Here is a 25076-nt window from a genome sequence, read left to right as displayed (position 1 = left end):
GCAATTTTAAGCTTAGTTTTTTTTTTGTAAAAATGACCGCCATCATGAGAAAAATGCTCCAAAAACATGATTTTCATTGGGGTGGGTCTTTAAATGAAGACCCAGATGAGGCGGTCTTCACATGAACCTCACTTCCATAAACGAGACTAGTCATTCTCGGTTCCAGGAGAAGTTATATCCACGAAGCCTCACCGCTTTGGCTCTCATTTGGGCATCAGTGTCCCTGTCTGAACTTCCTGTGGATGCGCTGAAGGAAGGATCAAAACAACAGGGGCGTGTGCACATGAACCGAAATGAATGGAGTCTGGGGATGTGTGTGCGCACACGCGTGTGTGCATGGCAGGAATGAAATAAAATGCAGTGATTAGATATGTGTGTAAAGCAGAGAGCATGAGTATAAAGAGTGAGAAAGCTGTGTGTGGAGAATGGGTTACTGAAGGGCGGGGAGTGGGGGAACCAGCCACCTGCAGCCATGACGGGCTTTGACCTTCATTGCTCTTTCCCTCCCTCCCTCCCTCCCTCCCTCTTCCTCTGCTCTCATTTCTGCCTCGTGATAGAAGCAAAGGCTCTTTTCAGAGGAGGAGAGGAAGACTGACCGTCTCGAAGACAGCGCTGGGAGCTGCCCCATCCACTCCAATGCTAGTCACTGGCCGTTAGACATGGCGTTCAAAGACTAGCGGTGCAAGTATGGAAATGGAGATAAGGCATTGTTGGGGAAACATGCCGGGGAATTGTTCAAGGCTTTCCCTTGCATAATGTTTGGATGCTTTTGCAAATGTTTCAATCTCAGAACCCATGAATTTGATCCTCCACAAATCAGACTGAAGGTTTGCAGGGGAAGGGGTTATTGTGCAATGCAAATTACTTCTGTGTGATTGAATTTGTGAATATTTCATGCATTTATCTTTTATGGACAGCACGTAATGAATTTGTTTCATGGAGAGCAAAAGTCCAGCACTGATGAAGGCTTACATGTCCTTCTGCCGCCAGAACTCACTTGGTTCTCCTAAGAGCAACACAAAGAGAGCAGAGTCTTGTTTGCGTATAATCTTCAAGGTTTATTTACTCTTCTTTTGCAGTTTTCAGGAGTCAGTTAATTACACAATTAATACATGATACAAATTATTTACATTTTTACCAAAGAATACTCCAAACATAAAATAAAAAATAGCATTGTATTCTACAACTCTGTGTTGTCATTTTATTTAAACATGTTCATATATAGATAGATATACGCTGATGAGTAAATTCATAATGTCGTACCAGCAGTTTTCATAAAGGCATTAAACTTGAGTAGTCTGCATTTGAAGTAATACTGCTTCTCTGATTCAGCACAGTTATGTTTCATATAAGGTTCCCACTTGAACTTTAAGGCAAAGTGTGTTTTCGGTTTGGTGGATTTTAATTCACACACACTTTTTGCAGATATACAACGAAAGAAAATTTAAAGAAAAAGAAAATTTGAAAGGCAAAAAAGTCCACAATTTGGTATGGATACAGTCTGAAACTTAGCTCAATCATACTTTTGTCAAGAAAGGACCAAAGTCTATAAACACAGTTATTTTCCCAAGTAGAACAAATTGCAGCTTCCATGCAAAGGCCCCATAAACAAATGTTCATTCACGAAAAAAAAAAGAGAATAAGAACAAAAAACAAAGAGTAGTTATTGCAAGATAAACAAGCAGTGTAAACACCTCAGATATCTACTCTAAAGCAACACTGGTCATTGGATAGATTTTTTTTCTCAATATAATCTATATAAATACACATATGAAGTCCTTTCAACAACAATAAGCGATTTCCAACATCTGTAATACAGTCACTGACAGATTTGCCTACTTTGTATGATAAATGGATATGTCATAAGAAGTTTCATCTTGGATTTCCTCCAATAAAAAAAAAAACAACCAATAACCAGCATTCATCGTCAAGAGTGCGAAAATGGTATTAATCATTGTCTTCATGCTACAGTGTTGTTTCTGTGACTGAAAAGCCAGCATTACAGTCTTTATCTCGCTACAAAATGAATTATATATTGCTATTTCAAACTATAATAACTGTGCAGACACATTGGTATGATGAAGGGGAGATGCACAGCTTTCAATAAAGACTATGAATCAAAAGCAAGGCCTAACTTAGTGGTATGGTTAAGTGGCGTGTTAGAAAAACAATCTATTTCAGTTTCTTTGAAAAAAAATGTAACTTTTGTGGGGTTTTTTTTTTAAAAACAGCGTAAAAAGATCTACAAAAAGCCCAATTAGCAGTGTTTGACACAAGTATCTCCTTCAGTCCATTTCTTTTTTACACCAAATACGATGAAGGAAACCAATAGAATTGGCATTAAAGTGGAGTTTACACTTCCTAAAATTCACAGTAGCCTGGATGCAGCAGAAAAATCGTCTTTGGACTTCAGTCTTTTTCACTTCACTGGCAGATCGAGGGCCAGTCCTCAAAATAATAACAATCACATTGGATATAAAAAAAAGGGGGGGGGGGCGTTGAGCGTGTGTTCCTCTTGAAAGGGGCGGGGACAACAAAGAATGAAAACATACTTTTTATACAACATCTTTTATAGACGTGATATTGCAGAAATATGTCTCTGTTATTCTTTAAAACAATTTATGCTGGTATATTCTATACACTGGCCCTTTATTTTTAACATTTTATTGCATTGTAGACTTGATTAAGCCTCCCATAGAACGAAAAAGCACTATAATATTCCCATAGGAAGCTATGGTTTCCTTAAAAACCCAAGGATTCTTGTGACCTTTTGCACTGGATTCATCCGTAAATGACTGATAAGTAGTATTTTTATGTGCTGTGACATTAAATATTCCTGTATTTTTGTGATATCTCTATAAAAATCTATCATAGGATTACTATAAGTTCTTTTTCGTCAGGAGGCGTGTTGTTTCCAAATCAATCGCTGTCTGATTTTTCGTCCTTCGACGTGACGGTGGCGTGATTGTACAGTCCCTGTGCCATCAGGTGCAGGGCCAGAGTGTTCTTGGTGCCGCTGGCTTTCTTGATTTTGGCCCTTTTGTTCTGAAACCAGATCTTGATTTGGGATTCGTTCAGGCCCAGCTCCTGCGCTAAGTTCTGCCGCCTCTGCTCCGTCAAATACCGATTTGTCTGAAACTCCGTTTTTAGTCTTTGCAGCTGCTCTGCGGTGAAGGCCGTCCGTGGTCTCTTGTCCTCTTTGCTGGTCGATTTCTTCTTTGGTTTGCGGGATCTTGGCCCTGTGTCGTGAGGGGACGGGGAGGTAGGGGGTTACAGACACATTTGGTTTGTCAGAGAGGGAGGGAAAAAGCGCAACTAAAAGTCTTAAAAACACAATTAAAGCTGAGCAAACAATTATCCAAACGAGTGCGCAACACAGACACGAGTGTAGCCTAAAATTCTACCACTTTGCATTCATTGCAGTGCCTTCAAAAGTATCCACAATTTGGTGCGTAAAAGATGTTTTAAAAAAACAAACAAAAAAAAAAACCATATCATCTAGAACTACAAATCCTCCAAAATCTAAAAAAAAAGGAAAACAAAACACCACGTGTCCATGTCCCTATTTTTTTTCCAATCAAATACCAAATGAAAAGTATATTTTTTGCTGTCATTATTCATAAACCCGCGTAAATAAATTAAATCATGAAACAAATCTTGCTACTCCAAGAAAAACGAGCAAAAAAACAAAAACCAAAGCATGCATGCTTCCCTGTTGCTCTGCACACATGCACGCAGCTCACATACATGCACGCTGCACACATGCAGGCTGCACACTCACCGCCACCATCTGAAGCAATACTAGTCAATTACAGCGTAGAAGCACCGCTGACGCAGCCTAAAGCCTCTGTCCTGCAAAGTTCGTCCTAAAACTGGTTCGATTGCAGAGCTGCTGCTTTGCATTTTCCCCCCTTTGTACGCCACTTGAAAAGCTCCTCAATGAACAAACGTGAACAGAATCTGAGCAGCTCACATTACAGACACATTAATTTTCCAACTGGATGGAGGCCTGTTCGATGGAGCTGTGTCAGTGCCGCGTGTTGAATCTATTCAAAACAGTGCGCTAAAACACGGCCGAAGCTGCTAAAATTCGGCCAGAAGTTCATGAATCAGTGTTCGGCAGCTTTACAACTCGTAGTAGTGAAGGTACACGCCTTTCCATATGGTTACATAATGCATAGGAACAAGTTGTACTCCACTTTTTGAAAGAAAAACACTCGGCCTTGCTTTAATACGCTGAGTCTGCGCTGGTTTTCTTTCAAAATAGAATGAATTCTTATCACTTAATGTTGGTCAGTTAGAACATTTTTGTGTATTTTTACGCACTACTTGTGCAGCTCCAACAACAAATACGATTTTATAGACGCCTTATACTGTTTACTGCATGCATAACTTTCCTCTTATGTCTTTCTGTTGAACATTCCGGCAAAAAACCTTAAGAATTTGTTATTTAATATAGTTTGACTTATAATAATAATTGGTTAAACTGTTTTATCCTTTGATAATTAAAACGTTACCGTTGTTATTGTTTTAATTTTACACTTTAAAGGTAAATTTTTGTGTCTCTTTTGTCATGCATTAAATGATTACTGATTGCTTGTATTTTTATTTATTTATTTTTGCGTGAAATGGATTCGTTTTTGTGAATGTTCGGTCGGCGCTAATGCGCGCTGCCTGCTTCACTCTGCCATTGGAAAATCGGTCAAGCCATCCGGGGTCAGTGTTACGGGGTATTTCAGGTTAGCGTGAGTGCGGGGTTGTAAAAACGCATGCCACCAACCTGAAGAAGGCCGGTCCGAGTATCTGGTGCAGTAGACCCACGCTGGCCACAGCATGGGCTGCGCCGAAGCGGATGGGTTCGAGCTGGCTTGGGAACTGTCTGAGTCTGAGCTTAGGCACTGGTCTCCACTCTCCCCCAGGGGTTGCAGTGGCTCCTCGGCGGATATAGTGGGCTTCTTTGCGCCGGTGACTGTGTGTGGAGTGGAGGTCCCCTCTGCTGGAACGGTGCTCCCCACAGGCTCGGTCTGGGGTGCGGCGGGGCTGTTGTGGTTGTTCTCCCGCGACGCGAGGCTCTCCTCGCGGTTTGCGCCTGCGTCCTTTCTCCGTCCAAAATCCGGCCGCAGGATGTTGTCGATGAAAAAATTGGTGACTCGGTGAGGAATCTGCAGGTTCCCCGGCGCCTGCAGGAGGGGAAGGATGGCTCTGTTGGATTCGTCTGCCGACTCCTGCCGCTCCACCACATCTCTGCTGCCGCGATCATTTTCTTCCATACTGATTCACTTTCCCCGCTTTACTCGCGTTAACCCCTTTATCGCTCCCTCCGCTGCAATAAGATTCGCGCAGAACTTCGGGGAAATGGGATTGCCCAAAAAGAAAACCAGCACTGGTTGAAGAAATAAATACAACCTCAAAGAATACGCAGTGCCCTGGACACCATGCAAAGTCTTGCGGCCGTGTCCTTTGAGAAAAGCATAATTTTAGACATATATTCCCTCACTCTCGGGTTACAACTGAAAGCTCTCAGCTAAAGCATCTGCCATTTGCGCACCAACAGATTCACTGCCACTGGATTTCAGCGTGCCCAGTAAAGCCTACACCTAAACTAAACTAGGGGTAAATAAAGAGGCTCCTAAACTGATGCTCTAATACTCTCACTCTGGAGTTTTGTTCTTATTTTCAATACGAGCCCCCTAAGTGACGCTCTCCCACCGTCCTCCCAGACACGTGCCTTAGACCAATAGCATGCCAGAAACCAAGCCACATGACGCAGACTCTGGAGCAGTCCACAAACGCCCATCCTTCCCTTGTAAAGAGAAAGAGTCCCGGACTATGGGAGAGGAAGTCTAATTTAAATCCAGTGCATGCTCCTACACAGGCTACTCCCAATATTTCATCTGCATTTGAGAAACGGTGACATGTTTTATTTTATTTATTTGAGAGTTTGGAAGCGCAGTGCGCATCAGTGCGCGTAAAACAATAGGTGATTGAAGCATCGGTTGTCAAAGTGAACCGCAAGGACCCCCGGGGTTCCTTGCTTACAGGGCAGGCATTCCCGATGAGAGAAGAAAAAACACATTTCAGCGCATTTAAATGCACCGCAACATAGTTTTAAAACAAAATATTCAAAAAATGTATTTCTAGTGGGTGCACGTGGTTCACGTTAGCCCAATTAAGACTGAAAACACCTTTACCTAAAGGAATAAATGTTTTACGTCAAATGACCTATTGTGGAAATCCAGGATTTGAAAATTACGCAAATAAAAAAAATATGATCTTGGATATAAATGAAAAGCTTACTGGATGTGGATTACGCACTACATTAAATACACACACAAGATGCAAACAGAGCTCAACTTGAAATTGTCTTTTTCTGTAAGAAAACGACAAATTGGCACGTCAAAGCTTCAATTTTAAACTACTTAAGCATTTTTTTTCTGTTTAATCATCTAAAACGTCTCTGTTTTCTTATGGAACAGCACGTCGTTTACGCATTTGAATATTTCTGTTCATTCTGGACTCCGCTTCTGTCTTTTAGTTGGTAGTAAAATTCATCAGAAATGAAAGGTGACAGCCCGAGAGTCCTTCTTGTGTGATTTCAAAGGCGCAGGGAAGCGTGATGAGTCTTCCCATGTTCTGCTGTTTGCCTGTCGTGACGCTGCGCTCGACCCAGAACTGGGTCCGTATCCCTTTAAAAGAAATCAGTGATGCAAACAAACTGTTTTGTGCGCGCCGCTCCCGACCCAGAGTCGCGGCAAAGACAAAACTTTGAGTAACTTTACTGACCAGAGTAAAGTTTGCAGTTGTTCTCCCAGGGCGCCGCCGGTGGCTGAGCCGGTTCTCCACCGACGTTTGAACCAGGACTGCGCGTGAGTGAAGCAGGGATGCGAGGATGAGGAAGAGCAAAGCACAGACAAAGTCAGTGAGGAGCTTCTCCGTGTTTCAGTTTGTTGGAAAAACAATGATCCTTTTTTAACTTTTCTTAAAATTTCTGCTTAAGATACAAATCATTGTTTAGTTATTTAACTGTTTTTTGGAACACAGGGCTAGTATCCATTCATTTTAATGACATTTGTTTGACTGCTTATTTTTACGCAGAAATGAAACGTGTATCCATGGTAATAAACAAAACTAATTTAGATTAAACCATGGTGTTTTATCCAAGTATTAAAACGTGAGATGCTGTAGTTTTCACTTATAATCGACACGCTCGCGTCAGGTGTATTTGTCTGTAATTTCAGTGAGTCTGTGTTTGTGTGGGACCTCGCACAGATGCTGCACGGTTAGGCCAATCTGGAGGAATTTTAGCTTCCTTTTTTCTTGATTCCAAACTGGAAAACACGTTCGCCGCTTCTGCTGCAAATGTGCCCCATGACAGAGTCTCCAATCCACGCAGGGAAAGTTGAGAGTGAAAGATGTAATTAGACAGGCCTCTCTCATGCTGCGATTGTTTCTCGTATGTGAGGGGAAGTGCAGATTAATGTTCAGCGCCAAATAAGCAGCAGACAATGGAGCCACAGACAGGCCGCTACCGCCTGGGCTTGGCCTCTAACCTCACAGCAACACGGGGATGTCTGGAGGAAATGACACCATTTCAAACTCTGAATTGGAACAAAAACCTTTGTGCACTGCGAAAAACTGCAGATTTCAATGCCCCAACCAATTTGCATTTAAGCCCTAATACAGGTTTTTTTTTCTTGACCTTTGTAAATTCTTATTATAAATTAAGAAAAAAACAAACACTTTTAAACAAAGATTCAGAAGTTTTTAAATAAAACTTTTACTTGAATGAAGCTTTTTTGATAAAACAGTTATTTATTTTTAGGTAAGCAATCTTTTTTTAGTGTCTGCTCACTCTAGGTTTTATTTATAGTAAATCCATCATTGCGATTCTTATTATTACTAGTTGCATTGATACATTTCTCAATGATTTACTTTTCTGTTAATAAATATTTGTTTGCACTTTGTTTAAAAGTTAAAGCTAAATATTATTAAACTGGTAAATAAACTCTTTCTCATTTCCTTTTCTTGAACTTTAAGCATCGTTGTGACAGATCGTGTTGTTATTTTAGTGTAATCATGACATTTTTCACTTAAGCCTCTCAGTTAAATTCGCAAAAGTCGGTTTTTCAGTTTGTTGGTCCCCTTGCACCGAATAAACCCATTTTAAAAATTATTTTATTTTTCCTACCTTTCATTTTCATGTATTTATCCCTATCGCCTATTTGTGAGCTAAACGGTTTGAGTAATATTGGTTTACTCTGGTAAAATGAACAAAAACAATTTTTAATGACAAATGTGCAAAATCTGCTTTTCCAAAACTGGCGCAGCTCCTTTCAAAGGTGTTTTTTCTTATTTTTGCTTAATCTGAGCATCGCCGTTTCACACATGAATCACTGCTGAAACATCCGTGCAGCTGTTTCTGCAAAATCATTTACGAGAAATCATGGTACGTGGAGCAGAGGCCTCGTCTTTGTTTCACAAAATCATAGTCAGGCGTTGTTATAGATCACAGAATAAAAAGCTTAAAACAAGTTTTTTTTTATACATTTTCATTATTGCATTTTAAAGTCAATAAATACATATAATAATTTGCCTAATTTTGTATTTATTTGTTTATATCAAAAGCAGTTTTATTCTGCTTGTATACATCAGATTTCTGTGCAGTCTCTATTTTATATTCACTTATAGCCCTGTCCCCCCTCCCTTTCTCCTGCTCCTGGAAACCCATCGTATGCACAGTGCGCATGTGCTCTGTCCTTGAGTTCCTATAACCTATTTTTTCTGTATTTTCTCGGTAGGATTGTGTTATACGTCACCAGCGCTCAGTGCTGTGGAGTACTACAAAAGGTGACGCGCAGAAGGAGGATTTGTGAATGGACGCCGTGATGTGTGCCAGCTCACAGATCAGAAGGCGGTGGGACCTCTCCAGATGCATCCCGGGGCCCAGCGCCCCTCCCTCTGCCGGTCACCATCCCTGCCTCCAGATGAATGGGGGCCTCTGAGATATCAGCTTTGTCACCATTGCAGGGGTCGCAGCAAATCCTCCAGCTTCCTGTCCCTTTCAAAACCTGAAAGCGCGACTCTACATTTGATGATCATGCTTGCTTTTTCTGTGGCTTCTTTAATTCTGTGCCCTTTTTATATAGAAAAAAATATATAAATTGTGGAAAGAAAGAGAAATAGGCTTGATGATCATTTTTTAGAAAGGGGGAACAGTTGCACCTGTGCGCCTTTGTTGTCCCAGCAATTCGCTAAGAGTGTTACAATTACGGTAACTGGGCAGATTTAGGAGGAATCACAAGTAAAAAAAAAAAAAAGTAAACAACATTTTTGCGTCTTCTCATCCAAAGGCAAATTTTAAAGTTGCAAGTCTGTTGGCAATTACTGCTGAAGGGTTCATCCAAAACTCTAAATACAACGAACAAGTTGGTTTTAATACTTGCTTTTCAAACTTCTGCCTTTTCTGTCGTGGAACATTAGTGTTGTGTTTTAGTTTGACTGCGTAAAAGAAATCCTCTGGAGTCGCCACGCAGTCAGCCAAGGGGCTGCTGCTCCTTGTTTGAGCCCTTTATAGGTTTTAATAACCCCTAATCCGTCTGATCGCTGTGGCGTAGATAAGTCTCATTTGAATGTGGATTGTTCTTCAGGAGAGCCTCGTTTTTCTCCACACAAGTCTCAAACAAATGCAACACCCTGCGCGCAATTAAGGTCTAAGCTACATTAGAGGAGGCTAATTGAATGCAACTCAGCTCCAATCACCAAAGAAAAACAGTTTGATGATCACTAATTATTACCTTGTTTGAAATATGGAAAAACTGGGATTTTTGAAAATCTAGAGGATGAAAAAGCTTAAACTTTCTTTTTTTTAAGTCCTGCGTAAATTTAGTCAAGGTTTTAATTTTGAATCCATCTTTCTACATTTATAAACATACAAAAACTCATTTAAATAAAATAAAACAAAATTAAAAGTTGCATTCTTAGAATTAATTTAAAGAAAAACAACTTTTTTTATCAATTCAAAAGTAATTTAGATTTTTTTTAATTAATAAGTTAAAACACCCGAATCGTTTTCCCTGATAAGCTCAACTGGTGTCAGCTCTGGAGTTTCACGTCTGACTTTGTGGAATGAACTCAACGAGGTGCCTATTTCTGGAAGTTTTATGGCTTTACATTCTCAGTCAGTCACACAAAACAAATAAGCTCCTGTCCGTCAAGTGGGAATTAAAAGGAAAGAGGCGCCAACAGAGGAAATTCAGGCAAGAAAAGTTATGAAACGAAAAGGAGCAGCTTCAGGAGGGATTCAAGGAGGCTCAGTTATTTAACAAATGGTGACATTTGATTCTTGTGTGCGGCTTTTGGGTTTGTGCGCATGTCTCCTGCACCTGTTCTTTTCAAGGAAAAGATGAACAAGTGGTACGAGGACAGGTGTAAAGCACTTGCTAAAGAAAAAAAAAGCATATTTCTGCATCTAGGAGTCATTTCACCGACCAGAATATGGAAACAGGTGAACTCCTGCAGGCAAAAGTGAGTCAAATTTAATTTATTTGGAGTTACTGGATGGCGTGTTTCTGTCTTTAACTTAAGTTCAGTGATCGATGAAAGGTGGAAGAGAAGTGATTTATGAAGCATCACAGATTTTTGTTTTTACTCTGTAATTACGAAAGTTACAAATACAGGCAAACTAAGGCAGTGCCTGTGTTTATTTGGTTGTTTTCGGTTACTTACTGAAGGTGTATTTTCCCCTCTCCTCCCTTCGTTCCCAGATCGGATTTATTTGAGAAACAATTCAGATTATGCGTCGCGTCCAGCTAGCAGCTTTAATTATAGAGGACGGAGGTCAGTCCCAGGCCGCCTCTCGACCCCTCTCCCTGTGTGGCACCGCGCCCTTTGCTGCTAAACTCGCCAAAATAGTGTCGGCCTCCCCTGAACGCGCCATGTGCCACCGGCTCCGGGTCACCCCCTGCGCACCTGAGTTGTTTTTACCCCCCACTTAGTTGACATGTCGTGAATTTGTCACTTATCAGGAAAATCAAAGAACTGTTGCGTGACTTTCCCGCATGGGTGTTCGGCTGCCAACTTTGTGCGCGTCTCAGCAGCCATGCAGGCCTTCCACCTGCGCGCGTCAGGACTAATTGCAACATGACTGAAGCTTTTTGATAGGATTTCTTCGACACTGCTCAAGCAGGTGACACAGCTTCTTTTGCTGCACATCTGCTGCACAAACAGAAAATTGTCCATTTTGTCCTTTTATCTTAACAGTTCTTTTTACCTAAAAACTTTAAAAAGAGAAAAGTTATTTTGTTATTTTGTTTTCATGTTTTGTTCGTGTGCTGATGTCGCCAGCCTCTCAGGTTAGGTCTGACAATAGAAATTCCTTGATTTATTCCAACCACCCTTCATTAAGCTGGTATTCTTATTACCCCAGTCGATTTTACAGAGTCTGATCTGGGCTGTAAGGGGCTGTTGGTGTGTTTAATTTACACTGGGAAGGATTTGTTTGGATGGCATGCATAATCAGTCATTACCTGGCGTTTATGCTGTCTTATTTTTTATTATATTGCACCACAGAAGAAGGGAAAAGAAATCTACACAGAGCTAAGGAGGATGATGTTGATGGTGGCTGCTGGTTAAGGTCAGATTTTTTTTTGGACTATCCTGCTGTTTAACATGGGGTACGAGAGGGGCAACTAAATAGCTGTGACAGAGAAGGATAGGCAGAGTAAGCAGCCTGTGATTGCCATTTGAATGGTATCTGAGAGGTAATTTAAGCTAAAATGGAGTCCACTTCAAGCTTACCACCCCACACACCCATCCCACCATTCCCACCAACTGCCCCCATGGCATCCACTGTAATTAATTATTCCTGGCCGGCACTGGGAAAGGCAATAAGCGAGGGCAGAGTACAGGAGTGGACCCCCCTCTGGTGTAATAGAGACTCAGTGGACCTAAACGACACACACACACTCTTTCATTATCTATCAGGGAGCGGGACATTAATGCCACCAAAAGACCTTTTGGCTCAGAAATCAGAGTGCAGTGACTCCCCCCCCCCACTCTCAGTCCATTTCATTGACCTTTTCTATCATGCATGTGACTCAGCCCACTCTCTGCTCTGTGACATAAATATTACAAGAAGGATATTCCTGCCAGCGTTTAATAAATGATCCTTTTCTATCAAAAAGTGTGCGTTCATCAGCGGCTGTAAGGGAAACCGCACACATTTACAGTATCGATAGGACTTCTTCTGAATCTTTTAACAATCAAAGCTTCTTTTCTCTGATGTGTGAAACACAGCAAGTGTGTCTCATTAACAAACAAAGGCAGTAAACTGACGTGTTGAAGCCTCTGCTTGATAAAGAACAGCTCCTGCATGGCATTGCAGTTCCCTGTTCCTCCACTAGGGGCTGCAGAAGTCATGTCCAGACCGTCTTGGAGGATAAACACTGTCATCTGGTGGCTGTGAAGGCCATCACTCCTGAGTAGACACCTTTGTTCTACTGTTTGCTTTACAAAAGCTTGCATGTTTTTTCTTGTATTGCTCACCTCATTGTAAATCTTTTTTAAAAAAACGTTTGCATCAAACCACATGAAGATATCAGTCGGTCCAAGTAGACCAAACACCAGAAAGACCAGAAGAACAGCTTAGAGCAGCGCAGCAGCAGGAGCAACCATCATAAGGAAAAGAATTCATAAATTGGAATTGTTTTTTTTTTAAGGCAATCAAAACAAAAAAGATTTAAAAAAAAGAGATCAAACTTTATATGATTAATTGGAAAAAAGGAAAGTAAAGAAGATACATCTGTGTACATCCGCATACACTTGTAAATGATACCATTATAATTCATCTTAGCTATATATACATATATTAGTACTTCAACAGTACATACAATATATGTCACACGGAATCCATTAAATGTGAAATATGTTACACAGACTGGTTTGTCACTTCTAATTAGTTATTTATACTTTACCAGTCCCAATGCAGATTATTTATGAAGTCCGTAAGCATCAATAGTATCAAATAACAAAGAGGAAGTACTTCCTGATTACATCAAAGGACAGACATTATTCCAGAAATCTGTTTATGCTTTATTACTTTTTTAAAAATCCAAATAAATGCTCTCACAGTCAAATGTTTACTTTTTAAAGGCTTCTTAACAACACAGGTGGTTCTGGAGGAAACTAAAGTATATTTTCCTTTTCAGAAGTTCTTTTTTGACAAGCTTCCACTGAAAAAACAATATTTATGCATCTGTGTTATTAGAAATATGACTTTGTAATTGTCTACAAGTTGGTCTTTGAATAAATTCCTTAAATAATCCTTATTGATCGTAGTCATTGAGCAATCCACTTTGTTGCTTGACCTGTGAGATGCATAATAGTGATTTACCTTAATCACATATATGATGGAAAACCATTTTTAGGGAGTGGTTTGACAAAAATAAATAAAATAATAAAAACCCTAGAGATTTTGCACCATTTTTATCCATATCCTCTTTTTTTTAGTTATATTGTGAAAATCTATTTTCCTGTTGGTTCATTAAAAGACCTCATTGAATATAATGTCTTATTTCTTTTTAAACGTTCAAATGAGGATCACAAAAAAGATGTTAAACTCAACAAAGCTGCTTTTTTTCCAGGCATGTTGACTCAACGTTTTACATTTTAGGCCAAAATGGCAGGAATTTTGGGAGTCACAAAGGTGCGGCACAGACACGTCTGCCAGAGCAAAGCTATAGATGGTGCAAATCAATACATGGGCCCCTGCTTGTCTTGTCTGATTGCCTTGAAGGGAGGATGGAGGGAGCGCAGGGAGAGGAGAGCCGGGGTGCTTTTGGCAACGAGGAGGCGCTTTAATGGAGTCTTTCAGTTTGCTGTGGCTGGAAATGAAAGGAGGTTGAAGCCTGGCCAATTATTCTGCCTGAGAAGAGACTGAACAGGGAGAGGGAAGAGGTGGCGTGTGGCGCTGGATGGTTGCTCCGCCAGAGAGATGGGAGAAAACGGATGGATAAATAGTTAGAGATGGTTATATCAATGCAAAGACACATAGATGTACAGAGCGGCTGCCAGAATGAGGGCCTGATTCAAAATAGCCCACAGATATTGGCCCCGTTCCCAGAAATTTCCCCCAGTGCAAAAGGTTAACTGTCAGTCCCCCACTAGGTATAAATAGGAGTCTGCCCTCCGGAAAGGCGTGTTCAGAGAGAGGGGGTAGATGGAGGCAGCTGGAGGAGGGGGGCAGCTCTTCATGATCTCCATGACACACATGGGGGGGGGGGGGTGTTGAGCCGGGGAGGGTCTGACAGAGAAGAGGAAGGAAAGATGCACCCAGGATTCTTCACAGAATGACAGAAACAAAAGCGTCCTGGTCCTTTCAGCCCGAAAGGACCCCACACAGCTCATTTCTGATAAATCATCTGAGGAGGTCAAATCCACTCAGCTCTATGGATCTTCACAGAATCATCACAGAAACTGTTTTCCTGTAATGATTCATTTCTACAACATCACATATCATCGTTTGTGGTTGACAAGACGATTCATAGTCAATATGGATTCATTTTGAATGATCTGATCCACTGACCTAAAATCGATCCAGGACATCTTCAACCGGTGTGACTCCTTGTATTTTTTGCAAGATAATGAAGTCTAAATTAAATATGTGTACAAACAAACAAGTACACAAGAATTAATGGCAAATCCATTTAAATTTTAGCTTCCTAAAGTTCAGCCCACTGTTGTTTTTCCCCCACCAAAATAATCCAAAGGGAACATTCTAGCACAGTGTATGGTATGTTTCCACACATTGGACTGGAATAATGGCTTGATCGTTTTTTGCTCTCATCATATGTGTTGTCTGCTGTGATGCACTATAATTGGCCTTTCCGTTATAGTAAAATAAACCTATCGTGTCTCAATCCAAATGCTATTTTGCAAAATCGACATAACTGGTTAATTTAATTTTAAAATGATTTTATAATGGTTAAGGGGGTTTGAAATCATGTTTTTGGTGTTTTTTTACATGTTCTTGTAGCATTTTTCTCATGATGGAGGACATCTGTTGAGAAAAATTAACATTAACATTGTGTTTCTGTGTATTTCTTTATTCAAATTGTGGTGTATTGAGAGTAGACAAAAATAAAAAGGAATTTGAAAAGCTTATAGTTGTTACGTACAAACTTCAATCGGCTTCTGACATATTCACTTATAGACAAGTATATCTACATGGGTTCTGGTTTTCCACATCTGAGATGGAATCTGGCTCAGATGTAACTGGTTTTCTCCGATGTTGCTCGTCACTTTTGTTGCATTAGTAATGTTATGTTAGGGTTGTGAGGGGCTGTGAGCAGAGGGTTGATGGGAAATGAAAGCAACAATGAAACCGGTCCCCGCCCACAACTCACGAGGAAAATTTCTAATGAACTCCTGCCGCTCTTCAGAAATCATGTCCTAGAAAATGACAAGTTTTGTTTTGAACCAAAAGGAACATCATCATAATTAAAAGAATACTTTGAAAATAGATCAAAAGATGATCTATTGTTTGAGACTTATGGATCTGGTTGGATTGTAGGAATATAAATCGATTGAATCTATTAATCATCTATTTTTAATGATGATGACAAACATCCTTGTTTGGAAGTTTTTATTTTTTATTTTTCACTTGAATTCATGGTAGCAAAAACAATACACAGCAGAAATTTCAAACACTTAACAAACTACAACGACAAAACAAAAGGTGTTTCATCGGCAAAGAAAAAAAAAAAAAAGGAACATAAAGCTTCCTCGTCTGTTTTGCACCCCTGAATGTGGCCTGAAGATGTCTTCCACAAAGAGTATTTACAAAAATTCATCAGGATTTCTTCAGATCGTTCCACAAAACTGTTTGTTTTTCATCCCGTCTCTCATTGGTTTTGATTTCAAAGGCATAAAATCGGACAAAGACAAACACGTTATTGCTTTTTCCTGAATTCAAATGCACACAAACATTTATTTGAATCTTTTTTTTTCAAGCAATTTGTCAGAAGAAAAAATAAATAAGTGTGTGATTGCACTTTGACTTCTAAATCCCTCAAAGCTAACAGACTGTTGGTCTAACGTGGAACGAATACCTGTCTGATGATGCAGTGATGTGTTCCGGAAAAATGACAAACCTAAACCGCAACAGTGACAAAAGCACTACATTCTATACAATACATAGGCAATCACAGATTGCAAATCTTAAGCATCTGACGTCCTTATCCTCCCCTTTAATTATCTGCATATTTTGCAAAAAGGATCAAACCAGGTGTGAAACGAAAATAGGTCAATTTGTGCGATCACACTAGAAAAAGAAGAGATTTTGCTGAAACTCTTAAAAAAAAACCAAAAAACATTTTAACTTTTCTACAAACGTTCTTGTGCTTGAAACTATTTTACCCAAACATAAGACGGGAAACAAAATCCAGAGGAAAAGAAATACTTTTGTGCTCCAAACATCTTACGTTTAGTCTCAGAGCCTAAAATCTGAAAATGCTCTGGGTTTTACACGACACACGGGGCAGGTTGGTAGCAACGTCACTGGCACTTCCTATTTTTCCCTGTTTCTATTCATTCATTATCCTCAAAAAGAAGCATTCTGGGAAATCATTGGCTTTATTTTCTTTTTAAAGATCTAACAACAACCTCGTTTCTGTGAACCAAATAGCATAAATGTCAGTTTTTACATCTGAAGGAGAGTCCAGTTGAAAGGATGAAATAAAATCGACTGAAGTCATGTGACAGGCAAATGTCAAGTTGATTTTTTTTTTAATTTTCCTGTGATTTTAGCTTCTAAAAAATTGGCAACTACAGGAAATCAGTCGTAACCTGTGCTGCACATTTAGCTTCATTAGTGGTGCTAAATAAGCAGTTTTCTTTGATTTATGCTTTAAAGATAAATATTCTGGTCAAGGCGAAGGCCCTTTTTTTTTCCAGTTTCTCACAAATTTTGAGGATTTTGAAAGGAGAAAGCAAACGATTTCCCAAAAATAGCCCAGAAATCAAAAGCGTCCATTCTCACCCTCTGGGTGAATTTGAGGCACACCGACCGTTTCTGTTCGGGGACATGCTTGTGCCCCTTCAAACAGCGTTTCCCTTTTATTTATCCTACGTCAGCTGTCCAGGCGGACGCCGTAGCACTCGGTGGTTCACGTCCCCGCCAGGACCTGTCCACGCTTAAAACCAGTCCACCATCCACGTCAGACATGAACACGCGAAAGGCGAAACTCCCGTTCGGTGTGAAGGAAGCTGGGATGCTAATGGGAGGAAGAGGCTTGTTGCTGCAGAGGACTATGGCACGTTTTATGAAGGGATGCTTTGACCTGCACTCTGACAGCGCAACAAAAGAGGGAGTCAACGTGACGAGTCCTTTTTCTCCTGTTGTTCCTCACAGAACTCCTCCATCTCCACTTTGGCTGCCCTTCACTCATCTGTCCTTATTCCTGCTTTAGTGCAGCACAGCGTTCAGTCCATGTGGGGCTTCTCAGTACCGCCCTGAAAGGAAACCAGGATCATTTTCATTAAACAATTATTATATTAAAAATTAACAATGACACACCCCTCTGTTCCATTATGTGTTATAGATGCAGGTTTTCACATAAAAACATACAATTATGTGATTTTGGAAGATTATTTTTTTTCAGTGACTAATAACTTCTGTCTGCTTTTGTGTTTTGATTTCTGTTCTTCTTTTAAAAAATAACAGAGAAAGCCCTTCCCATGTTCTGAAAAGGAAAATCGGCATACTGTTGCTGAAAACTGGACCCAATTTAAAAAAAACAACATATCGTTTTGGTAATATTTGCCATACAGAATAGTGAAACCTCACAATTAAAGTCTCAACTTTATCCATCTAAAAAATCTGGAGAAAAAAAAAAAAAAAATCGGTTTTTGACACATTAGTCCCAAAACATTAAAATTTATGTAACCACTAATTTCTTCTTTTGATCCATTTGACATGTGTTTCCAGTCGTCTTTTACTTATAATTATTCCGTTCTTAGCCAAAAATAAAAAATAAAGTCGTTTTCTAGTACGTAGATTCTGCAAAGTGGCTGTAGTTCATCAGAACTTCTCCTAGGATGAACTATTGCTGAAAGCTCTCTGTTTACACACTCTGCTGCTAGTTTACAGCCTCTCACACCCCCAGCCTAACAATACCCCTGCAGCAAAAATAGTAAGACATGCTGGAGCTATGCAGCCGTACAGTTCTAATCCAGATTACAGCCTAGACTAGTAAAACCGAGACGTACATGGATCTAGTCTACAAGTGGATGCATCAGAATGGAGCGGAGCAGGGAGCTTTGGCTCGCCCAACGATTTTTTTAATGATTGGATTAAGAAACGATTTAAATTAAGAAATACTCAGGAATTCAATTTTAAGATTAATTTTCTTTATATATGTCCTCCTTTATCACAAAAATGCCACAAGAAGATGTTCAAAACACTAAAACTCAATTTTCATTAGACTGGGTTTTTAATTTGAAAGTATAAACGATTAAAAAATGACTTAAACCTTTTATTATGACAAATTCTTTTAGTAGAATCGGCTTAAATGCAAACTAGACAAGTGGAATAGAAATAAAGTCTCAGGTTCCTCCTGATCCTTCTCATAAATGACGCCATGGAGCGGAAGGAGGAGAGAAAAAGAAAAGGCTGAAAAGTGCGAGTTCAGACTTGTGCCAACAGTCCTCGGGCCTCATCACAAACAAAAACAACAAGCAGCAAATGACCCTTCGGTCAGCCGAGTCCCGACTGGCTCTGTGTCTCCCGGCGGCTGTGAGAAACAACAGCTCTTAATCTGCTTTCACGCTTTTACCGAGTCAAACTGAGGGAGTGACGGCGCTCTGGCTTTACAGACAGAATGAGGTGAGGCTTCCGGGCACGAGCTTAATGAAGACATCAAGCCGACTTGATGGGGTAATTATAAAGGAGAGGAGGGTGTCCAATGCTCTTTGCACAAATTTAAACCATTACAATCTTATCTCCTGCTCTTGCTCAACTACATAATTCCATATGAAGTGGGTTCGCTGCAGCAGAGGCTTTTGGAATATTTTGTGACTGGCTGCTGCTAAGTAATAAACACAGGAGCCGGTTTTTGTGACAATCAAAAAAGTGTAAACTTTTAAAAACAAACAGACAAATTAAAAAAAAAAGTTAATCAAGATTAAGAGAAACACCTGACTGTTGCAAATCAAACCAGAAACACCTACAGAACTGGTTCTACTCTTTAAAGGAGTGGAAAATGAAGATGAGACACTTTAGATTTATTTTCTCTTTCATTTCAACTGATGGTTAAACAAACTCACCAATAACCCCCCCCCCCCCCCCCCCCCCCCGCCTTTCCTCAGATGCTACAGGATTTTGTGGAGTGAAATGGAAAGTGTGCAAATAATTGTATTCGCTCACTGAATGCAGATTGTGCCTTATTGAGTAAGAGAATTGTGTTTTTTTGTGGTGTATTTTCATAGGATGACAAACGTGTAGCAAAGAAAACACTAATGATGTTAAAGTTCAATATTCAGAACCAGAACTTGATCAAACTGCTTGAAAAGAACTGAAAGGGTTAAAACGTTGAATGTTAAAATCGTGACATACATTTCAGTTATTGAACCACCTTGAAGAGTTTGAAAGTTTTGATAAAGTGTTCCCTCGCTATATTAGGGGGACATATTTTGTGGATTTTTTGTGCAGTTTTGCCCCAGTGCATTGAGTTCTGCATCCTGATTGGCCGTTGACCTTGTCAACCAATCCCCTCCGTGCAGAATATGCTGTACAGAATATGTTACTTTTCCCAAAGTGACATAAATCTTCAAATCTCAATCAGATTTTTGTTTTCATTCTATAATAACAGGATGGGATTTTCTATAAAGATTTGAGAAAAAAAGTGCAAAAATATTAATGTCTTTAAGAGAAAATGGTATAAAGTGTGTTGTGAGGGCTTATTTATTGTTAAAAAAAATCATTAAATACCTATTGCAGGTAACTTTTTGAAGGTAACTACAGCGACAAACTAGGGAAAACTGTAATTTAATTTTTTTTAAATGAAGATGTTGTGACAGAAATATACAAATTTTAACCAATAAAATAGCAAAATAAGAATCTAACATTACAGACTATTGTGCTGCAGCCCCTAATCAACATCACCACATGCTGGTCAAGTAGATGGATTTATTGTTTCAGGAAGTCCATAAAACATTTCCTGCTTCACATTCAGATATATTCTGACTGACATTGTTGCTGTTTTGGAATTTTGTGTGCACACCTCAGAGGCACACCAGTCTAAAAGGAGGCTGAAAACAAACTCTGCAACTCTACAACAAGCTTTTTTTTAGCCCCAACAGTGAGTCTTCTGGTGTAGTACAGTTCACCTGTTTTGAGCAGCAGGTTAGATGTTAAGCTGCATTCCCACCAAACGAGATTCACGCGGCAGAGTCGTCCAGTTTCACTGCAGTCAATGTACAGATGCAATCAGAGCTCCTACGGAACAATCTAAGTGTTGAGTGAGGCGCAGTGAAATACACATTTCTGAAGTTTGGCAGTCTTTTGCCCGTGACGTCTTGATAATGTAATCAACGGGTGGAGTCCAAAACCACCAGGGAGGAGAAACTGATCGTTAAGATATTTTTCTTATTTGTCTGGATACAAAATAAAAAGTGCCTCTAATTTTATTTTTGTTTTTATTTGTCACTCCTCAGAATAATGCGGGACACCAGGTCTTCAAAAGTGGGTCACAGAGAGACGGAAGTACCGCTGAAAGCGTCCGCCATTCAGACGCAACTCCTGCAGTAGACGGTGAAGATCACCGTACTGCGAGAGCCTCTGAATGATCTCATGAACCCAGACATGGAGACGTGATTAATGATGTTTTTGTAGAGCAATGTAGCAATGAAGCTGAAGACGTTGGACAGAAGCTCCTCCCACACACGGCGGGCGGGAGCGTCAGATTTATGAACACCTTTTTCAACCAGCGTCCAGCAGAGAATTCGCTGCGCGGCAAAATAGAGGCGGAGGACGCGGATTCGCAAAGCAAATCGTGTTTGGTGTGAATGCAGCTTTAGACTTAGGCAGTTAGGTTTGTCTGTGCGACTCTTTACAAGAAAAACAACTGACAGAGGGCTTTACCATGGCAAGCTGGCGTCCTATGTTCCCCACAGTCACACCGCCTGAGAAGAATATGCACGGCAGCCACGAGCGCACATAAAGGAAATCTGGAGATGTGTACCTACAGCAAAGAGAAGGAATCAAGGGTCAGATAATTGCAGGTATCGCGAGGCGGATGGATTAAAAATGTCAACAATCTCTCATAGAAATGTTCTGATCCTCTGGTGTGCCGTTCTGCTGTTCACCATGTAAGCAGGGCTAAATGTTACGCAACTACCCATGTGAATTTGAAGAATGAGATCATCTAAAAATAAAAGTCTTCAAAGCGGAGAAGAAAAAAAAACAGATTGCATCCAATAACATTAGTAACCAGTCAGTTAAATGGATTCTAAGTGACAAAGGTCAACTTTTACTACTGCACAATCACTTATTAGTGTTGAGAATCAGCCATAAGAGAGAAACATTCTTGTTTGTTCACACAACATTGAAACCACACGTTGTTGCTCCAAATCTCCCCTGAAAAAAGGCTGACTTACTGGTAAACGCCATTGTAGACCAGCAGTTGTGTGATGACAGTAGCGAGGAAGGCGGTGGTGATGCCCAGACCGAAGCCACTCCTGGAGCGGTCGAACGTCCACCACAGGCCCAAGGAGAGCGCGGCCAGGGTTAGGGAGAGCTGCACATTGTTGGCAAAGTCTAACTTCTGTTTTCCAAAGAGTTAAGGGGAATCACTTCGATGTTAGCACAGGATCAGATGGTTTGAATTTTTTTGACTAGCTGGACTGAATGAGAAGAACAGACGTTTACGCACTTCCTTTCTTTGCAACAAAAGAAACAAAACAGAACAGCAACAAAATTTTAAACTAAGACTCTTTACTGGTCGGAAAACAAAAGACTCAACAGGGACCCTGTATTTAATTCATCACTGGAAAAGGTTTGATTCTTGTTGTGGCTAAAGCAAAGCAAATTCATGCGGGGCAAGACTTGGAGGGTGATAAAAGGATACAACACTGGCGTGGTTGATTCCTACAAAGACGGCGATGCATCTCATGACGCTGGCCCACTCCCTCTTGAACTTGTGAGGCTCTCCCAAATGACTGTCGAGGCAGGGGTACAGCAGGCCGATAACAGCTGTGAAGACCAACAAATACGCCTGAATTATGCAACAAAAGCAGAAATACCGAGACCCACTGAGGGCAAATCCTGTCAAAGAGCTGCAGTGACAGAAAATTTGCTGAGACGTGCGTTTCTATACTTAGTGACTCATGTGAACGCGATACTGTTTTGTGTATTTGCAATTTCAAGGCTCATATATGTGAATTTATTATTTATTTAAATTACTTTCTGAGAAAAAACCTTAAAGGTAATTGCCCTAAAAATAAGTGGTTTTGGACCTAAATTTGACCGTAAAAGTATAAACAAGTTATTTATTTAAATTCTGAACCATTCTCTCCACATCTTTAATGTAAAACAGTCAGAATTTATAATTTTTATAGGAATAAATTAGAAACGTTTTTCTATGTTAAATATGAATTAAACATATTACATGAAATTTGAACTTTGGTTTACTCAAAAGTCGTCTAAAAAGACTTTAAAACCAAGAAAAATCGGTTTCTGTTTCTCTGCCTTCCTTCAGCACGTGGGAGGCGGAGCCACAATGGAATGTTTTCTTTTTTTTAAAACCCCACTTCCTGTTTCTACAAGAAGGGGGAGGTCCTCCGCTCACCCGTTATGACACCAACCAATGAGGGGACGTCGCACGTCGCGTCCGGTTGTTTCAGCCAATCAGAGCGCAGAAATAGCTATCATATGTGCCCAGCCATCTTTTTTGATATCTAACACAAAACCAGCCAGATCCACACCGCCCGAGAGAAAAAAAGCTTACATAATGGTGGAAAGAAAGGATGACTAATGTTATGTTTCACTGCGAAAGTCTAAGTCAATGATATTTAGGGTATTTCTGTCGTTTTAGACATAAAAATCGACGGATTCGCTTGTCGAGCCCTAGAAATACACCTAAAGAGACATTTTTTTTAATTTAACCTGAAAGTTTTTATGTCACATTTGTGGTTATTCTCACCAAAAATAGTATTTTATTAGGAAAAACCTGGAGCATTGTGACCCCTCCCCTATCTGGCCTCCTTTGTCGCCAAACAGCAGCACAATTCTGATTAAAAAACAGAACAAACAACCTCCAACAAACTCACCCGCTCCCGTCCCGCAGCATGGAGGGATCCACCAAGCGGAGGAGAACAACGTTGTCATCACCTCCTCAGGAAACAGAGTGACGTTCCTCTGGATCTGCAGTAAATTCAGCACCAGGGCCAGGAAGACCCCGACCGTGAAGAGGACCAGACCCCGGCGGATCAGGTTGGTGGTCCGGACGTCGTGCAGAGAGCCGTAGGCGCTCCCGAGCACCGTGGTTATGATGGACATCATCTCCTCAACCTTGGATGCGACCCAGCTAGCCCCCGATGAATGCTTAGTGTCAGCCTTAGAAGAACAAGAGCAGCTCCAGCAGTGGTCCTCCAGTCTCGGCATTTGGCACTTTTTTTTTACTGTTAAATCAAAAAAAAGATTTAACTTACAAACATAAATCATTTATAGCATGGGTCTAGATGATGAAAGTAAGTCGTAAACTGTAAGTTCTTACCTTGATCTCTCTTGAGACTGTGTGACCCAAACTTCCGTCCTGCTCGTTGGCGCCTCGGCCAGTGATCAAACTACCACCCTGTTTTGTTTTCCCGCACTCAACGACAAGGACTCCGGTCACGTTGTGCGCTCACATCATCGCTTCAGTAACAAAAAAAACACACACAGGGTCGCTTCATTCCAGCGCACGGCGCTCGTTCAGAGGCTTCCTCTGCAGAAAACAATCACAGCTCTGTCGGGTGAGAGCCAGGCAGCCAATCAGAGCGCGGTGGCTGATATGACGTCACGCCACCCCACCGCCCCCTCGTCCGGCGCAGACGCTCAGATCAGGAGGCTGCGGCTGAAATGCAAACGCTCTCAATGGAGAAGTTCTCTTCACTTAACAAGTACAAATCAATCACCTAGAAGTTAAAAAAGAAAAAGAAAACACAAAAAGTGAGGAAAAACTACTGACAAAGGAACCATAAAGTCAAAATACTAAAAAAAACCAAAAGAATTAATTGATCAAAAAAGCATCACCCTCTTATTTGCAGAGATTGTAGCAAAAAAAGGTTTGATTGGTGTGTCAAATAAAACAGTAATGCATAATAACCAATTTTTGTTGCTAATAAACATCTGCTCATTATTTTCATGCTGAGCTTTAAAGTTGAAAGCCTTTGCATAGCCTAATGAAATACTTTAGTAGTATCTTCTGTTTTTAGCCAATAATTCATTTCTTGTAATTATTCTAATTCAACAATAATAATGTAAAGAATTAGGAGACTGTTCTTACCAGGAAGAACGCAGGTTTAATCCTTAAAGGTTGGTCTATTTCTTCCTTTGTAGCTACATCAGCGAGTTACATCGACTAAATAACCCTAATCCAAGTCACAGGTGCTCTTTTATAGGCAGGCATCAGGGAATGGGGTTAGTGGCACACTTTGTTGTGATGTTTTTCTGATGCTTGCACAAGTTGTTGACCCATAGGTCATCATAGAGGAGGTGTGGTTCGGAGGGAGGCTGCAAAAGGTGTGTGGCCATCCGCATGTCATTCACAGATAATGTCATGCAAAGAGTTCATTGCCCGCCTTTCAAGGACTAAAAACAACGGGGACAGGACCTACGTGTTTTACGATCATGCCTCTAGTCCAGTTCACTGCCAATTAGGGAGCACAGTAACCATTACCGACCCTTGACTCACATACAGCTGTAAACACCGTGTTCCATGCAGTTTAACCTTATAATAGCCACAACATAAAATCATAATTTTTAAAGAAAACTCACTTCTGGTCAAAGTAATCATTTCACACGTTAAGAAAAGCATTAGACA

At 40.4% G+C, this 25076-nt stretch overlaps 2 protein-coding genes and 1 long non-coding RNA gene across 4 annotated transcripts in view; 1 reads left to right on the top strand and 2 right to left on the bottom strand.

Moving 5' to 3' along the window:
• The window catches only part of LOC105356694, a 28717-nt gene extending 19400 nt beyond the window's left edge, over positions 1–9317 (top strand). The window contains exon 5 of one of the 2 annotated variants that reach the window (XR_002292592.2): positions 8799–9317. This is a non-coding gene — a long non-coding RNA (uncharacterized LOC105356694). Of the gene's footprint in view, positions 1–557; positions 962–8798 lie in introns of those variants that run through there. The other variant, XR_002292593.2, reaches the window with a different exon arrangement.
• On the bottom strand, positions 1246–5615 carry en2 (engrailed homeobox 2). Its single transcript, NM_001104744.1, is given in 5 exon segments — positions 1246–3239; positions 4781–4844; positions 4846–5058; positions 5060–5063; positions 5065–5615. Coding segments are annotated over 5 exon segments (807 nt in total). The 5' UTR covers positions 5271–5615; the 3' UTR covers positions 1246–2919.
• Positions 9318–15625: 6308 nt separating the features above from the next.
• On the bottom strand, positions 15626–24674 carry insig1 (insulin induced gene 1). Its single transcript, XM_011488987.3, has 7 exons — positions 24540–24674; positions 23769–24168; positions 23323–23673; positions 22122–22246; positions 21652–21818; positions 21137–21236; positions 15626–17508 (listed from the first exon to the last, which is right to left on the bottom strand). Exons 3-7 carry the CDS (start codon positions 23654–23656, stop codon positions 17479–17481), a joined length of 756 nt encoding a protein of 251 aa, XP_011487289.1. The 5' UTR covers positions 23657–23673; positions 23769–24168; positions 24540–24674; the 3' UTR covers positions 15626–17478.
• Positions 24675–25076: the final 402 nt, after the last annotated feature.

Source organism: Oryzias latipes, chromosome 20, assembly GCF_002234675.1.
Source record: "Oryzias latipes chromosome 20, ASM223467v1".
Lineage (NCBI taxonomy): Eukaryota > Metazoa > Chordata > Actinopteri > Beloniformes > Adrianichthyidae > Oryzias > Oryzias latipes.
This window is presented reverse-complemented; position numbering and strand designations above follow the sequence as displayed.

Coding starts and splice junctions, on each gene's coding strand:
- insig1 (XM_011488987.3), bottom strand. CDS start 23,656: ATGCCGAGACTGGAGGACCACTGCTGGAGCTGCTCTTGTTCTTCTAAG. Junction 21,819..22,121: donor GAATCAACCACGCCAGTGTT/GTATCCTTTTAT, acceptor TTTGGAAAACAG/AAGTTAGACTTTGCCAACAA. Junction 17,509..21,136: donor TAGGACGCCAGCTTGCCATG/GTAAAGCCCTCT, acceptor GTTTCCTTTCAG/GGCGGTACTGAGAAGCCCCA.